At 38.5% G+C, this 18,423-nt stretch overlaps 1 protein-coding gene across 1 annotated transcript in view; it reads left to right on the forward strand.

Moving 5' to 3' along the window:
* Positions 1-18,423, forward strand: part of PDXK (pyridoxal kinase) — a 40,504-nt gene that overhangs the window by 13,795 nt on the left and 8,286 nt on the right. The window contains exons 3-8 of the mRNA XM_015883765.2: positions 6,622-6,726; positions 10,450-10,533; positions 11,969-12,015; positions 14,238-14,323; positions 15,114-15,159; positions 17,614-17,725. Of these exons, the coding sequence (XP_015739251.1) occupies positions 6,622-6,726; positions 10,450-10,533; positions 11,969-12,015; positions 14,238-14,323; positions 15,114-15,159; positions 17,614-17,725 (480 nt within the window). The remainder of the gene's footprint in view (positions 1-6,621; positions 6,727-10,449; positions 10,534-11,968; positions 12,016-14,237; positions 14,324-15,113; positions 15,160-17,613; positions 17,726-18,423) is intronic.

Consider the following 18,423-nt stretch of genomic DNA (forward strand, 5'->3'; position numbering starts at 1 on the left):
AGTACCTCCATGTCTTTCCTGTGCTGAGGCACCCAAAATAGAATAGGAGGGAATGAGAATGTTAATACATTTAGGTATATTTTTATTTGGGTTCAAAGCCTCAATATGAACAAAATATCGTATATTCAGATCATACTTTCAGTCTTCCTAACATTCTCATTGCTAGAGGATGCTATTTTTGGAAACATTTTTAGTAATACCTTTCACCCTTAAAAATGCTCCAAGTTGTTGTTTGTGACTCAGTAGAGTTACATCTCCTATAATGGTTGTGGCAAGTTGTTTGAGACATATACTCTGGGAAACATCAAGGGATTAATCTTGACTTCAGTGTTTCAGAAAAGAACAAAAATGGTTTCTGACAGGAGGAAAAAAAAAAGAGAGAGAGGGAGAAAAATACTTAAATAGTTTATTAGTGTTTTAGAGGTACATCTTTGTTAATCACCTGCTTAATTTGTTGAACAGAGAGCAAAACAGCATGTTCAGCTTCAGGCAGCTTTTAGAAGTCTATGAGATGTTCCTATCATTTGAAAGCTTTAGTGGCAGCAGAGAAAAAGCATAAAAGAAGTAATAATTAAACGAGGACTGTAGGATCTCTCCTGGCTCAGGCAAAACGCTGTTATGCTGCTTGTAACCTTTGGTACAGTACAAAGGTGTGCTTATGTTTTAACAGAGGTTTTGATGTGACTTTAATGTATTTAGTTTGGAAATTAGTGATTTTTTGTTTCCTCGTTTTAGTTTTAATACCTGGGTAAAATGTTACAGTCTTCCAGAAATTAAGTGATTTATTGCATCTCAAATAATGATGAAATGCTCAGAATGGATCAGTGTTTGTCTCATCACTTCTGGGTTTCCAGTGTTAAGAATATATCAGTTTTACATGGTGTTAAAAGAGTTTTAAAGAGCTTTTATTAGACCATAAACTGAATGTATCTGAAGGCAGGCAAATTACATTACCTATAGAATGATCAGATTCTTGAAACAGATTGTTTCTGAGATCACAGTTCTTTAAAATATTTGGAACTCATCACAGAATCACAGGGGTTGGGAGGGACCTCATGAGATTGAGTCCAACCCCCTGCTAAAGCAGGTATCCTGCTATAGGTCACACAGGTAGGCATACAGACAGATCCTACATAGAAGGAGACCCCACAGCCTCTCTGCACAGTCTGTTCCAGTATTCTCTCTTATTGTAGTCGGGAATCACATTATCCATTTTTGTTTTTCCTTTAGTCTTGATTTTCTGTGTTTAAAGACTCTCCAAAACTGGTGTGCAATCTCCTGACTTTGGCAAACAGCTGTTGGAAAGAAAATCAGAGTATGGTGGATCCTTCAGCACTAGTGAAGGGTAAATAAAAGGTGGTTGCATCTTGGTGTGTTGGTCATTTGGCTGAAAAAGGAAGGAGTGGAGAAGAAAGGAAGGGTACATGTTCCCTTTTAAGATGGGTCTAGTTTTCTGATACTAGCTCTTCTACTGGAACCTTTCTAACCTTCCTGAAATTGAAGGATAGATTCTAAACCTAGTTTTGCAAAGCCAAGAGGCATAGAACTTCCTCTCCAAGAGAGAATATGGAGCAGTGTTCTCATCTGGAGACTTCTGCAGTTCATTTGTGCATGACAGCACACGAGTTAATGTACGTGAGGTCTGTGATACTGCTGGGATTAGTGAACATGAAGTGCAGTATTGGGCTGTGGCTTGTGTCTGGAGCAGTGCCACAGTACACAGGGATCATGTGCTGGGTGAACTGGGAAGGAAACTGTTGATTTTCCTATGAGAACAGTATCTGACTAGAAACCTTGCTGCAGTCAAGATTAAACTTCTGCTTCAAAGGCTAGCTGTGAACACAAAAAGAATGTGACAAGCTGGCCTGGGTACAGGTAGCAATGTGATGTGGCAGTTTAACACAGTGAATTTTCTTCCACACCTCCATCTTTAAACTTAATCTTGTCAGTAAAAGACAAAACCCAGGGAGAATTCATGACTAACAGACCTTCTTTAGTGAACCATTATTCTTTTAATAAATGATTAAGATACCACAGACCTATTTCTGCTGACTCTTGCTCAGAGAATTCAGCTTTCTTTAGACTCTGATAATTCTGAGATTTGGAAAACGTGTTTTAAGTCATCCCCCCTGGAGAACAGTGTCACGTTGCTCTGTGAGGCAATGTTACGCTATGATTAGAGTGACTCACCCTTGAATGCCATCATGCTTCGTGTGGAAGTAAAAGAATCTGTCATGCAACCTACAATGATTTGGGGCTTTTAGTTCCTTATTACTTTATCGTGTGCAAAAGCATCTACTTGTCTAAGGTGCAAAATTAAAGATCTATGTCACAGGTTAACCGAGAATCTACCTGTGTCCGTGACAGGGGGGGCGAGTCCAGCCCCAAAGTGGGCCCCACAGGGGCCCTAGCCCAAAGGAAAAGGGAAAAGTTAATTAGGGAAAGAAAACAGTGGCAACGATCTAAGGAGGCACACTTATTTACTAAATACTATATCGAAATACAGAATAACACAATATAATACAATATAATTGAAATTAGGCTAACGAATCAAGCAAAATAGGAGAGAGAATGAGTCCTAAAACCGAGAGGCCTACTGTAACTCTAGGCAAAACGGTTGGAAGGCTCCCACATGCTCTCCTGAACGCCAGGACTCGGAAGACGTCAGTCCAGCCTGGGAGTGAGATTATATAGTGTCCTGGTCCCGTGACTTATCTCTGACCATAATGTTCTCTGGGAGATGTAGTCTTCTTCTGTGAGCTGCACATTCGGTAAAATTATTCATGCTTTATATGATGTTATGATATGGAATACTGATAGCAAAATTACAAAATTATAAAACCATGACAATCTAGTCTTGTCTTATTCTGCCTTTGAAGCTGTCCCAGAACAAATAGTCTGGCTTTGGTGTTGCATGTTTTTTTTCCTTTCTAAAACCAAGCGCTTTTGACTTCTACTTAGTGCGTGTGTGTGGGCAGCTGGGTTGACTGGTAGTTCTGATACATGAGTAATTATAATTATTTCTTGTCGATGCAATTCTTCACAGTCTGCCACCCATATAAAGTCATTCACAACTACAGAGTGTGGGACAAAAAGAAATAATCCCCACTTGTGCCTAACAGTGGCAATATTTTACTCCCACACCGAGCAGCTGTAAATAATCATCCAGTTCTTTCCAGTGGGGAATTTAGAACTGCATTTCTGGTTGAAGCATTCCTTATAGCTGAAGATTAAGTAATGCTTTTAGGTCAGATTGTCTGCAGTGTTTGTGTATGAGTTTTTTTGCACAGCTGAGCCCAGACTGCTCAGAGATCCCCTCTAAGTCATCTTCTCCCCAGGCTGAACAGACCAAGGTCACTCAGCTTTCCCTCATACAGGAGGTGATCTAGGCCCTTTGTCATCTTTATAGCCCTCCACTGGACTTCTAGATGTCTGTCTTTTTTGAACTTGGGAGCCCAGAACTGGACACTCGGAACATTATTCCAGGGAGCAAACAGAGGAAGCTCAAACCATGGAAGAGAATATTTCTCATTGAAAACAAAGTTAACTTACATGCCTTGCTATGCTTAAATGGTGACTTTTTTGTTTTTTATTCTTTTTCTTTTCATTCTTGGAAGTAATTGAGAAGCTTATAAACGCATTCCAAGGGAAAGAAAAATGTGCCAGCAGAGGAAAGTTAGAAAGAAAAATACATAAATTCTTTTTGGGTGTTTTGGTGAATGAGGAATTTCCCAGGAGACTAGTGAACAGGTTCATCATTTTAGAGAGATGAGAGGCAAGAAGCATCATATCTCACATGGTTTTTATTCCCTTGACTACTTAGAATATATACATATAACATTTAACTGCAATAAAAGGCTATAATACAGATAAGTAGAAGGGTTTACAGATGTTTTATAGTTTATGTTCAACTATGTGTTTAAAATTTTTTTATTAATCCAGGAGACAAATGCAGTCAGCATGAGCTGAATGCAGCTTTGGGAAGCAGGGTCGTGACTAGCAGCATTCCTCTGCACTCATAGGCAATGAGTGGAATTATTGTATGGTTTTGTAACTGAAAGAAGAAAAATCTTTCTTCTTTTTTGGAAGGCACAGGCCAAATTCTGAAACTAACATCCAAGATGTGGGATACATTTATTAATGTTTTGCACTGTGCCTAGCCACCATTGGAATTTCCAAATGGGACTGAGTCTTTTTTTTTTCCCAAGTACAGGCTTGGAACTCATCAAGTTTTCTTGGCTGTGATTTTTGTACAGTGTGTGCAGATAGCCAGATTCTGTGCGACTGAGCTTTTGTATTGCTAAGTGCCACTCTGATATGATTGCAGAGGGAGAGGCTTTAGTAAGTGGCAGTAAAAAGAAGAGTTAATTTTTTTTCTCTTCCTGTTTCCCAGCATCCATATTTAATGGTATAGGTATGGGAGTAACATTTCTAGGATGCTGATTTTCCTTTAGGTCTTGCTGCAAGGCACGCAGTACAACTCTGCATCTACTGCTCCATTGATTGCTTGGCAAGTATTCATGTCCAGCCAAGAAATACAGTAATTCCTCTTTACTGTCCTTAATTCTGGTGGTTTTCCATAAAGCCTTTACATGTTCAGGCTTGCTGCTGTCATTCCTTGCTATTTGCAGCTGCATGCTGTATTTTTGACCTGCTGATATCTACCTGGATTCTTACCAGAACTTACCCATGCTCTTCCAGTTTTGCTATAGTTCCCTTCATCTTCCTGGGACCCCAAGGTCCTTTTTAAACAACAGTAACTGCCTTTTTCTTCTGTCTCTACAGAAGGAGCTTTTTGGCTGTAGAGTAGGAAAAAGGCAGGGTCATGGGATTATGCACTTAATTTCACGTTATGTGAAGATAGCCTGGGGAAAGGGCTCAAGGAGGTTTCTGTGTCACCATCAGCATTGATTTTATTTCTTCTCACTCAAACATAGTTCAGCTCCCAGTGAAATCCTAGTTCTGTGCAGATCCAGAGAAGGCATTGCCTATTTTCTTCTAAGGAGCTGTGGCTTCCCTGAGTTCGTTCCTGGAGGAGGGCATTCTCTTTACACGCCTGGTGAATTACTGTGTTTGGAGGAATGAGCTGAGCTTCTCTGGTGAAGTCTGGACACAGTGGAATACAAATGTCTGCATTGCATTCCTGTCCAAACTGGCTTTGGAGTACCAATACGAATATAGTCTGGGGGAAAAAGGAGAGGGTAGGTTATTTCTCTCTAAAACTGTGATGTGGTAGAACAAGCAGTTGTATAAACGCTGAGTAAGCCTAGTGCTTGAGACAGCTGTAGCCAAGGTTCCTCTTGTACTTGGAGCTAGAGCACCGCCCAGGTGTGAGATGTTGCCACCTTCAATATCTGTTTGCTGGTGTGGAACAACTGTCCTAACATGTGGGAACCTCCTTCCTAGTTCATTTCTTTGCAAAGACTTTTAAAAACCATTTGCTAAGGAGAAAATCCTAGTGCTGGTGCAATCAGTCCCTTTGCCAGCTGGCACAGTGTCATGGTTTAGGGACCAGGCTTTCTTGAGATGAGGAGAACAAAATGATCCATCTGCTCACCCTGCTGTGGGTGTTTTTGCATTTATAAGAGGGAAAACTGAAAAATGTGTTTATCCTAGTCTCTGGGCACCTTTTGGCAATTACTTTAATAACACAGTTTAGAGTGATAGTCAAAGCCAAGAGTTTTCATCACAGAATTTTCCAAATCCAAGAGCAGGAATTAAGACAAAATACCTTTGTCTCTTCACAGGGGTGGTGTGAAATAAGATACCAGTCTAACATTTCAGTTTTCATAATCTCACTTAAAAAAACACAAGCTTTTTAACAAACCCTGAGCTTAATGAAGATTGGAAGCGTTCTCTTTTTCACTTCATGCCCAAAAATGCTTGTTTATAATTCCTAGGGATCATTCAAGTATATGGATGTTATTTGTCTGGTTTTTGGTGTCTTCCTAATACTCTTTTGCCTCCTCCAGCAACTTCAACATTAGAATTGTCCTGTTTTTGGAATGGACATGTTTAAAGAATGTTCCATGACATAATTCTGCTGTGGTCACTGTATTCAGTGTATGTAGGTGCCAATGAAAGCTACACAAGTGTGAAAGTGCTGCATACCTGCAAAGAGGTATTCAGATTGACCTACAAGCCTGTTTTCTTCTGGGAGGAATCTGGGCTCTGCATAATGCAGAGTTCATGGCTTAATTAAAGGTCATCCTACTGCCTTTAGGTGTTTTTTTTTATACTAACATGTAATAACAAAAATAGATTCCACTGATAGCCTCCCCATAACAAGGTCTAAAACCTGTCTAACCCTCTCACAACAGGAAAGGAATAGTTGTACAGGCTCCATGGGAAAACATAGGTGAGCTTGTGTGTACTCTACTCATTTTATTGATGAACAGGCAATCTAAATTTTCACAGTAGTGTTACTAGCTCCTCTGGGAAACAGTGGTGTTTGAGAACGGAACAATGCTGCTGACAGTAGTATTCATTCAGTAGTAGTGCATTAGAGAAAGAAAGGCCTTCTGCTGCTGATATCTGGTACTGTCCCTTCAAGTGTTTGAACTCTGTGATCCTGATTAAGAAATCTTGCTTTTGTAAAATTATCTGGCTTTTCTTTTGCAGGTTATGCCCACTGGAAGGGTCAGGTGTTAAATTCTGATGAACTTCATGAACTGTATGAAGGACTTAAACTGAACAAAGTCAACCAGTATGATTATGTACTCACAGGTAAAAATAACTAGTTTTTTTCTAGAGTTCACGTGAAATGTAATTGAACACAGAGATAATATCAGGTGTAGCAATTGAACGAACAGATCAGTGTAATGGGAAAAGATTTTTCACCAGAAGTGTAATGACAGAAAGATTGACATGATAGAAAGGTACTATAAGGAAAGAAGTTTGCTTACCCATAACAGAAGATTCCAGGTTCATAAGCAAAAGCTCTACCAAGGAGCAATCTCCAAAAAGAAATACTTCCCTGGTGGCAGTTAGCCCTTAAAAAGGGTCTAGGAGAGGTTCAGCCAGACTCCACCCCTTCGGGTCACATAGCTGAATTGTCTTCACCTGTACTCCCACAGCTGACTTGGTCCTTTCCCTTGGTGAGTAATCAGTGGATCAGTCTGTGACTCAACAGTTCCTGTACTTAAGACATATAGTTACTTATTCCTAACCAAGAAATCACACATTTCTCCTCAGACTCCTCCTGCAATTTCAGTTGTATATTGTAGTCATAGCTGCTTATGCTATTTAGTTTGAAGCAGTCTTTTCCAGTCTGAAGGCTGTTGTTGAAAATGGGTTAATTGATCCTCTTGTATAGTTTACAAATTTGTACTGTCCAGTTGTGTACAGACTTAGTCCCTCACAAAATATTAACTACAAAAAAGAAAAAAAAAAAGAGGAGTGTCAGAATATTATTTTAAGTTGATTCTGAAGACACTTTCTACTAAATTCTCATTAGTAGCTCTCTTCTGTACAATAACATAACCTTTATATGTGGTTATCTGTCCATGTTTTATCAACCTGATTTTCAAAAAGTTGTGCTTTCGGTACAGATTTTGTATTCTAGTCTGTCATATTTCTTGATATTTTGTTCTTGTAGGTCCTTTCATTTTCTCCAAGTAGATGCAGCTCTGCGGCATGTAATTTTATGCACCACTATGTGGAAAGTGTTCATAAATATTGCAAAGAGAACTTTGTGTGTAATGCTTTATAAAAAGAGACATTATAAGAGTGTTTTTAATTACAAACTGCTTCTCATCCAATTCCTGTTTCTTTAGAGTACTGACGGGGTTTCACCTCAGTGGGAGGTATGCATCTGGTTTAGATTACAGTATCATTTTTTATTGAAGTGAGCAGCCACTTTTTAAAGGTAAATAGAATTAAATTGCCTGATTTAATTAACTTCACAGCTTCCTCATGTAGGAAGGTGCTTTCTTTGTACACAAAGAAAACTGCAGACTTTAACTGAATGGATTTAACCCCCGAGCTTCCATTCTGGATTGAAGTATATGGTATATCTGAAAAGCTACTTTTCCTTCCATTTCAGTAAATCTTTCCAAATTAAAGGAGACTAAATAGAAAATAGATTGAGTTATAATTAATAAATCAATTTCAGCATAAATGGGTTCATTAAGATTGAAAAATAAAAGAACATCCTTTCTATCATGGAATCATAGACTTGCTCAGATTAGAAAAGACCTTTGAGGTTATCAAGTCCAACCACAACCTAACCAAACTACCCTAACTCATAAAAACACTCTGCTAAACCATGTCCCTGAGCACCACACCCAAATGGATTTTACACACATTCAGGGATGGTGGCTCAACCACCTCCCTGGGGAGCCTATTCCAGAGCTTAGCAACCCTTTCTGTAAAGAAGTGTTTCTTGATATCCAACCTCAATTTACACTGGCACAACTTGAGTCAATTTCCCCTCATCCTATCACCAGTGAGAAGAGACCAATGCTGCTCTTGCTGTAAGCGCCTTTCAGACATTGGAAGAGAGCAATGAGGTCTCTGCTCAGCCTCCTTTTCCCCAGACTAAACAGCTCCAGTTCCTTCAGTCTCTCCTCGTAGGGCATGTTCTCCAGGCCCATCGCAAGCCTTGTTGCCCTTCTTTGTGGAGTTGCTCCAATGCCTTTATCCTTGAAAGAAGATACACAGAGGACATTTCCCAGAAGAGCCAATTGTATTGCAGGAGTTTTCAGGAAATGTTAGTAGGCAACAAACAGTGTTTGAGTATTCTCTTTGCTGAGGTGTTCCTTTTTTATTTTACTTTCCACTCCAGAAAGCTGCCCCAGCTCCTTTTCTTTTAGTGTCTTCTAGTGGCAAAAACGGATGCAATAGATCAGAAATCTTCACTTAACAATAGAAGACATTTTGGAAAGAAAACTATTAAAATGCCTTTTAGAATATGACTTGTGGGTATAGGTGCATAGATAGATGGTCTGTCGTTTGTAGAAACTTGTTTAAAAGTCTTGTTCAGTGTATTTCAGTACAGACAATGAGAAGTGGGTGAAAATGACACTCACTTCCTATGATCTTAATCTGTTTTAGTGTTGAGTTGATTTGTAGCTGAACATAAAAATCTGGCTTTCTTCATCCAGGGTCAAAAGATTTTTCTCTTCAGAGACAGTAATTCACTGTGTTGCACAGTCATAACTTGCTACATCTGACCTGGAAATGATTTATCAAACACTTAAGTTAATTTGTCAGCAGATAGTATTAGACTGTAACTGCATGTCTGATTACTGTAGATATCATAGATGAAATGGAAATGATTCTCTTCAGTCTCGTTCTATAAAATGACACTTCATTAGCTTTTGTGATTGTCACTTACTTGTGGATCTTCATCTATTTGTTTCATTTGCAGGAAAGCATTCAAGGTGCCAGATAAACACAGATTCTCTGTAGTGCTTTTGAAATGCCTCTATGACCAGTGTTAGCTTTGTTTCTTATTATGCTGGTCTACCATGAGAGCCCACTTCAAAATAAAATCTTTCCTTGTCTTTATTTTTTTTTCTGATTATTGTTAATATGGACAAAGCGTTTTCCCCCAAAATCATGGAGGTTTCTTCTGTTTCTCCTCAGTATGTAAAAATTTGAACAATTTTACAACTTAAAAAAAAAATCTCTAAAAATACATTTTAGTGGAATCAGCATTTCCAAGCTGAATATTTTGAAGACACTACCTTGCTAGAATAATGTTATTACATGAACTAAAGTAAGTGAAAATGAAATTACCAATTAATGTATGTTATAAATAAAAGGAATATTTAAAATAAGCACAATCAGCAAATATATAAGTGAAGAAAACAGGTATTATAAATCAATAACTATACGAATGCAGTAGTGCTACCATTGTGATTAGGGCCTTGAGATGTAATAAAATCATTTTACAACTTATTTCAATGCTAAGCCTAAAATTAGGAATTTTACTGGTATATTGGCTGTTGCTCTGAAGTGGTCAAGATTCTTCATTCTCCATTGCATTGATATGTTGGAGGAAAAACACCCCACGCAGTTTCTAACCAGGATATGAGAAAAGTATATGGAACTTAACTTAAACACTTACCTAAACTTGGTTTAGGTGCCATGTACCAAATAGTGCTGGCTCAGACTGGTGTTTTAAAGAGAAGGACGAGAGGACATTTTTTTTCCTTTAGTCCAAACCTTTTTGTACATACATGTCCAAGCATTTTGAAGTTGTATGAGCACTAAATGTATAACGCATGTAGCAAATGAATTTCAGAAGTTGTATTTCTACATGAGTAGAGATTACATTGACTTGTCTTCCACATGTTATTTCTAAATAAAATACTTAAAAATGCGTGTTTTTTTTGTCATGCATTGACCCAAAGAATTAGAAGTGTTTACTAAAAAAAATAAAATAAAAGACCTTCCTGAAAATCTACTTAAAAGGTATCTTTGTTTGTTTGTTTCTTCCCCAAGGATATACAAGAGACACATCATTTCTTGCAATGGTGGTGGATATCGTCCAAGAGTTGAAGCAACAGAATTCTAACCTAGTATACGGTAAGGATGTGAGTTATAATTCTTTCTGCTTCTTTCATGGGAAACCTGCCCATCGTTTCCATATTTTAGGATGAAAATGTTATTCTGATGCTACTCAATATTTTGGTCACCTTGTGCTGTGATCTGGCTGGGAGCAGCTCAGACTCCAATGAAATTTCATTTCAGCATTGCTGAAAGTTGATTTAATCTTTGTGATATTATACCTTTCAGTGTGTTTCATGTGTTATGAAACCTCCAAAGAAAAGTATGTGTTAAGGAGTAATTGTATGAAAGGGATTTTTGTGAAATCCAGCTGGCTGTTGCTGTTTGTATGCATAAGCATAGGCTGGGAGCACGAATGCCTGAAGCCCCTTCTTGATTTTCAAGTCAGTCAAAAGTAGGATAGACTCTCCGACACTGCCCTGATGTGGTTTCTTGCTGCATCTCACAGGTATATTAATGTGCCTTATAAGCTTAATAATTTAGCTTAAGCTCTGAGGCATGTTTAATTCTGGTCCCCTCTGTTAAGATCACCTGGGAATGCTTGAAGAGCAACAGACCTGTGAGAAAAGATTCCCTGAGTGTTTCCAGACTTATGAACTCAATCAGCATGGGCTTGAATTGAGCAGAGAATTCACAATAACAGAGCAAAGTCAGTGAGGATTTACTGGGGTAAAGAACTGGGTATGACCACTGAACCATCATCAGGATCAACAAACCGTGTCATCAGGAATTTGCAATGATTAACAGGGTTTGCGAGGCACCATGCTGCATAGTCTGATGGCAGATGTAGAGTTAACCAAGTACAGTTCTTGTTCTGAAGGCGTAGTGAAGAAATCTCCATGAACTTGATTTTCAGTTTTTTAGCTTGAAATATATCGCTATTGTGAAAGCTAAAAGCTGTACTGGAGTATGAACAGAAAGAAGCATAGAACGCTGAGGTAGTGGTCAGGTAGAGAGAATGCAGTGGAACTTCTAAGATCCCTTATATTTAATAGTGTTATCATATTGTAAGGAAAATGTTTTCAAAATGTAAACAAATGATGCTTGTTATTTGTAGAAATTTCCTTAGCTAATAATTGGATGTTGATTTGATACTCTGCAATTTGATACAATGCAATTTTTTTTTATCTTGCTGAAAGCTTTCTTAATGTAATTAATACTTTTTTTCAAGTACAAGGCTGGGCTGTTTCCATTCTTCCTTGGAACCAAGGCACTTAAAATTCATTGTTAACATTGCTGAAGATTCAGGACACATGCCAAACACGTGCTAGTGTTATTACATTAAATTTGAGTTTATGTCCTCTGGCCTGGATTTTCTTTTTATTTCTTTTTAATACACATAATTTTAATACATACAATACAGTGCTTTTTTGTGTATGTTGGGCAAGTATGTTTTTGCAATTAAGTAAAAATAGGGCCCCATTTCTAAAACTATATTTATTCTCTGTTACAGTATGTGATCCAGTGATGGGAGACAAATGGAATGGAGAAGGCTCCATGGTTAGTACTTACCTATTTTCTTTGGATAGCAAGTATTTGCTGTGTAAATATATATCCATTGAAGTTTATTAGCTTTTAAACCAAAGACTCAGGCGTTTTCCTCAAGTGTGGCTCTGAATCCCAGCATCAATTACATTTGTACTACTACTGTATTTGCTTGAGTTTAGTATCAGGGAAAAATAATGGCTGCATAGCCCTGGGACTTATTCTTAATTCTGTGCTGAGAGAACAGGTAGACTACGTACCCTGTCCAAAGGAAAATATCCCACTGATTCCCCTTCACTTCTCTCTGGAGTTCTCTCATCTTCTGTCAAGGCAGCAGTTCTGGCTGGTAGTCTTTCTCACGTTCTGAGATTATATGAATTGGCATACCACCTGCACCTAAATGAAGATGACTTATTTCATGTGAGCTGCAACAGCTGTTAGGCATTCGGCTGTTACAGTGACAGAGACGGAAAGGTTTGTGTGCCAGCAGCAGACCCACCGTGTTGCAACAAAGAAATGTTTCATTTTTAATCAACACTAGCAGATAGTAAAAGTGGAGTGTGGAAAAAGATCAGCAGTGATTATATTTTCTATTTTCTTCTGCCTTAGCTGGTCACACACTATGATTTTCTTTTTGTCCTTGTGCTTTTTTTTTACAGTTTACTGCTCCTGAAAAATCACATGAAGTAGCACTTAGTAATAAATTTGCCATTGATTTTGTGGTCTCATTCTTTCATTTTATATCTATTGCAATATTTATTGTCCTAGACTTTTTCTAACAAGGCAGAAATGTAGTAGCTGTAGATCTGCATTAGATGTAGAGTGACTTTGAAAAGCTCTTGGAAGAAGTCGTAAGCATGGAGTTATCCATATCTCTTGGGTAGAAGACAAGGTAGATGGAAGAAGATGAGAAAATTTAGCACACAACCCACCAACTCATTCCTGATGTAAAAGGCAGTGAAATGATTATTTAAGAGGTCTTCATTTGGATGTGACCTAGTCTTGCATTCCTGTCTAAAAGCTGAGTCCAGTGACATCATTACTTCATCAAGACAACATGAGTGAGCTCAGTCTCAAGATGATGTGTGTTCTGATATCACCTAGTGGTCAATAACATAATGAGGTTTTATCTGTCGCTAATGCAGCTGAAATGGGAGGCTAACTCTTGGGTGCATCTATATGTATACCCTGCCCTACGTAGCTGATGTGCCTAATAGAGAAAATAAATTACTAGTGCAACGACACATCATCAGTAGGGTAAAACTAACCTGTCTCACGACAGGGAAAATGGGGTGCTAATGAAGAATAGCTACTAGGAAACAAAGAACTTTAATGTAGATTTTGTTAAATAGAGCTACAACAGGATGCAGGAAGGTGAGCTGAGGCCTGCAACTTAGCTCCTAGCTGAACTCCATTGTGTGCCAAAAGAGCTGATATTTCTCAACATTCTTCCAAGTCTGAAGGGCTTACAGTCTTTTAGGCTCCTGCTTCATCTTCGTGTATGTCACCAGCTACAGAACCAGCCTGCCTTTGCTAATGGGCTGCATATATCTAAAGAAAATGGCATAAAGGTAGAACAGGAATGCAGAAGGGAGAGTACTGGCCCTCATTACTTGAAGTCACCAAAGTGTGTGAGTGGTTTGCTAGCTATGTGTGCAACACAAGTATTTGTAATTTACGATAAGTAATTTACAGTAAATTAAATTGCACTGATCAATTTATAAATTGGATTCCCATTCATGTATGTACAATGTACAGCACACCCTAGAAATGTTGCACTGAAATGAGGGGGCAGAATAACACAATAACGTGAATGTTGCTTGTTCCCCAAGCCCTGCAGTGCAGTACAACCAGTGTATTGCAGTGATGCAGCAAAGAACCTCCATTCCTTTGATACAACAGCAAAGTAGTTTATTTTAGAGATATGGACAAGGAAAAGGGTTTCCCATTTTTCTTCCTTATACTGCTTTGTCATCTTGGTAAGAGGGAACTCCAAAACTCTTCATCTCAACATGGCTTCCTTTTAATGAAGTTTAGGTGTGCTTAATGATGGTTTCAATCACCTCCCACTGTCACCAGCTGCAGGGTGCACAGCGACTTTAATTCCTGCTACCTAACAGTACATTGGAAGCTTTAAGATTACTAAGTGTCAGCATGAATGGTAGTTCAGTGTAGGAGCATATCACTCCCATATCTGAAATAGCTGATGACATTTGATGCTATGTTTTCTCCCACAGTACGTGCCTAAGGATCTCCTTCCAGTCTATAGGGACAAAGTTGTACCCGTTGCTGATATAATTACTCCTAACCAGTTTGAGGCTGAGTAAGTACTCCATTTCTTTTTATAGTCAAGAAAACCCAGAGATAAACTCTTTCATTTGTCTCGGTATAGTACTGTTTGCATGTATATGATGGGTTTTGACTTTTAGCTGTTGCTTTAAAGTAGTGCTCTTCTGCAAACATACTGTCCTATATTGAAAGCAGGAAGAAAAGGGGGGATTTATTTGAGGAACACCGTTATTTTATTTTCTCCAGTCTCTCATTTTACGACTGCTTCCAGATACCTATATATCTAGAACAGGTTGAAAATATACCTCTCTTTACTCTATTGTTCTGCCCATTCCTGCAAAAACTTGTATGTCATAATATAAAAACTGAAATAATTTGACTAAAACTTACTAATTTTGATTTAGAAATTCCACCATGGCAACATCTGACAAGAAGTAAGAATTTTGCCTTGTGCCCTCTCTGTCTACATAGTCATAACTCTTTGGTCAAGAGATAATCCATTATGATGCTGCCCCCCTAAAGGGAGGGAGCAGCTACGTGGGTGATGGAGAGAGAAGGCTTGTGAAGTAATGTTAGGGTATGGAATTTGGGTTAGAAGTGGTACAGTCATGCTGCAGAAGCTCTGTGTATCTGTGTGTCTAACTTCTAAAGACTGCAGTCTGGTACGTCAGACTGTGTGGTGAACAAATTGTTTAAGCCTGTATTCTGTTGTCCAAGCTTTCATCTTTTCAAAGAGTAAACAAAGCTGTTATTGCCTGGGAGATGTGGGCTCCTTCAAGATTTCTGTTTTGTGTGCTCTTTCAAGATTTCTGTTTCATTCTCAGGTTACTCACTGGGAGGAAGATTTACACAGAAAAAGATGCTTTGGAAGTAAGTAGATAAAAGATAGGATGTGCAAGTTCTTATTCTTTAGTTCTACCTGCAATGTTTATCATTTGTTGTTAACCCTGAAATCACTTTAGCTTCTCTTTCTCCCTTAATCATTAAAGCCTTGTACTGTCAGTGTGCAAAATACATTCTGTTCTCATGTCAGACTTAAGAAGAAACTTCCTGAAAGAACTACAGACGAAGACAGTGCAGTGTCAATGAGATGGTCACTGTGAGTTTCTGCAGTGTAGGAAGGGAAGCAGGAGCACACATGTATATCCATACTGCTGACAATGTGGTTCCTTGTCATTGGCTGAAGTGAAAACCCCGAGGGATTCTGATCATTAGAAACCTGCCTGAGTCGCTCCCTCTGCTGTCTGCGTGCTAGTCGTGCAGCAGCAATGCTGAGTACAGCTATCTCTCATTCTCCCAGTGACACAGTTTGCAAGGGAGAGAAAATGGATTGGAAGTGATGACCTTCAGGTAACTCCTGATTAAAGGTGGGCAGATCTGGAGTGCTGGCAGCTGCCATCTTCATCCTACATTGACGCAAATATACTGCACTGCTGCAGATATACTGCATTGAGGTGTAAGGATTTAAAAAACTTTTAAAACTTTTAAAAGACTTTTAAAAAGCTGCAGGGTATGGTGATGAAGGACAAAATAGGAATGTAGTTTTACGTTGGGTCTTTTTGTTTGTTCGTTTAAGTCTCTGAGCCTTTTATTTTGTTGAAAAGTCAAGTGCTTTCTTAATGGACTGATGTTATTTATTCCAGTTTGATTTTGAACTTCAAAGGAACACAAAATCTTTAAACAAACAGCAGCTACAGAGGCACCCTGCAGAGTAGCTGGGCTCTGTCAGCCCTAATGTTTATTGTTTTTTTCCTCCTGCAACGTCATACAGCATCGGTTGATTGCCATCTCTTCACAGCAAAAAGCAGTTCCAAAGATCTGAGTTCTTTTAATTTTTCCTTTCTACACCAGTTTTATATTACTGCGCTGTTGTGGGTGAGGGTGCTGAACACTACCAGCTGCTGTTACTCATTTCTTCTATTCTCATCCTCCCAAGTGAAACCATAGTTTCAACAATTCTATTGGCTGAGCACCTGTTGGTTTTTGGTTTGCATGTTACAGAAGCAAATGTTAGTTTCATGTGCTAAAGAATTACAAGTTGTCTGCTGGTCTTTCCAACTCATGAATGCTAGTTCTTCTTTAAGATGGGTTTTAAAAATCTCCTCTGAAGACAGAGTTAGACATAAGAATGTAAACATGTTTTAAAAGTTGCTTGCAGGTTATTACATGTCTTTCTCATTGAGCTGCATATACTCATCTCTCCTTCATGATGAAATTTGTCCTCTTTGAAGGTGGTAGGAATTCTGCCATCTATTCCCAAGGTGACATGCTTCCATTGATTTCTTCAGCACGACCAGTGGTGACAATGGAGTTTTTTTTAAACAAAAAATTAAATGTAGTCTAATTTTAATGTAGAGGAGGCTGAGTGCCACAACCAGAAATAGATTAGATGCTTATTATAAATCGTGGATGAGAAGAGAAATCAAGTTTAATGTTATTCACAAGCTGATCATGTCAGCATATGCTGGTGAACTTGCTGCTTCTTTTAAACCCAACTGATGTCTGTGCAAAGAGTTGTGACAGCTGAAGAAAGTTGGAGGCTTATTAAACAAGCGATAGAGAGTTTTCAAAAAGCACATCTAAATCCTTATCATTCAACTGTTCATGAGTCATAGGTAGCCTGGGAGGATTTTTAGTTAAACGCTTCTGGGAGAACTAATATTTTATGTATTTTATGCTGAACTCATTACTTAAAGTTGTTCGTTCTTCTGAAATCAAAATCAGTCTTGTAAAAACCAGCTGTGATGTCAGAAGTAGAGCGTTAATGATTTTAAGTGAGGAATACTTTGAAAGGAAATACATATAGAAAGGTACATAATTTACTGGTGAACATTTTGGATTTGTAACATAATGGGAAAGGAAGATGGAGATAGGCACAGCTGTGCCTCCAACTCAGTTCTTTAAGTTGTTGTTTTTGCTAACTCCTAAAGATGTGACGAAACAGTACTTCCCAGCCTGGATTTCTTACCTTTGTATCATGATACCAGCTCAGACGCATGTCTCTCTGTACTTGTTCTCTTCTTTTTTTGATAGTCTGTTTTGGAAACATGATTCAGACAAAAGTTTTGATAATAGCTGAAACAGAATGTTGTTTTCAAAGGAGCATCCAAAGATAACAGAGAGATACTTGGATATTTGAACAAATGTGTGCGTTAAATATGAATGATTCCCCTATTTCAAATTAATCCTACTAATTCAAGTGAATTATTTGAGTGAAAACCATTCATTCTGTATGAAAGATTGCAAAATAAGGTGCTTGGATGATGCAAGGTTTAATGAACACACATTGCAGTCACTGATTCCTGCCTTTTTGCACATGGGAAGGTAATGGATATGCTCCATTCCATGGGACCAGAGACTGTGGTGATAACCAGCTCAGATCTACAGGCACCGCTAGGAAACGACTACCTGATTGCTCTGGGAAGCTACAGGAAAAGTAAGTTACAAACTGCTTCATTAGTACATTTGCTCTCTGTGTTGTTGTTTTTTTTAAACTAGTTCTATGCTTTTGTATTCTATCTGATTTCATCAGATCCACTTGTAGTTTAAGGAGATAATTCCATAAGTGAACACCTCCTTCTGTACAGTAATAGCAGGGAGCAGTAAGAATGGGCAGAAGGTAAATGAGTGGGTGTTCTATGTGAGGGTGATCGATGCTATTGAAACCCATTATAGTGGTTCTGACTAGCAGTAATGTTATGAAAGAGGACTTTTGGATGGCTTAGTGGTGTTAATGAAAAGTGTAACTATTTGGTTGCAAAACATCCTTCTGCTTCTTCTTTCTGTCCTCTCTGTACCATCCCAAAGATTCACTGTATATTTGGACTGTTGCAGGATGTTTCTACATGAGGACAGAGTTACTGAGGTGGTAGATAATTGTTTGTCTGTGTGGTCTCAGTCTAGATGCCGTATTCTGGACTGAGAAACAAACAAAAAAATGCACTGCCATTTCATCTAGACTCCACTAAGAACCTCTTGATGTTTGTTAGTGCTTAGTACATGCCAATCTTGAGTAAGTCATGTAATTCCAGAGGCAATAACAATATGGTGCATGGATCAGAAGTTCTCTGCTGATGTCTATAGCTCTTTGTTCCTACTCTAGAGGTTGTCTAGATTCGGGTTGGGTATGGTTCA

Source organism: Coturnix japonica, chromosome 1 (assembly GCF_001577835.2).
Source record: "Coturnix japonica isolate 7356 chromosome 1, Coturnix japonica 2.1, whole genome shotgun sequence".
Classification (NCBI taxonomy): domain Eukaryota; kingdom Metazoa; phylum Chordata; class Aves; order Galliformes; family Phasianidae; genus Coturnix; species Coturnix japonica.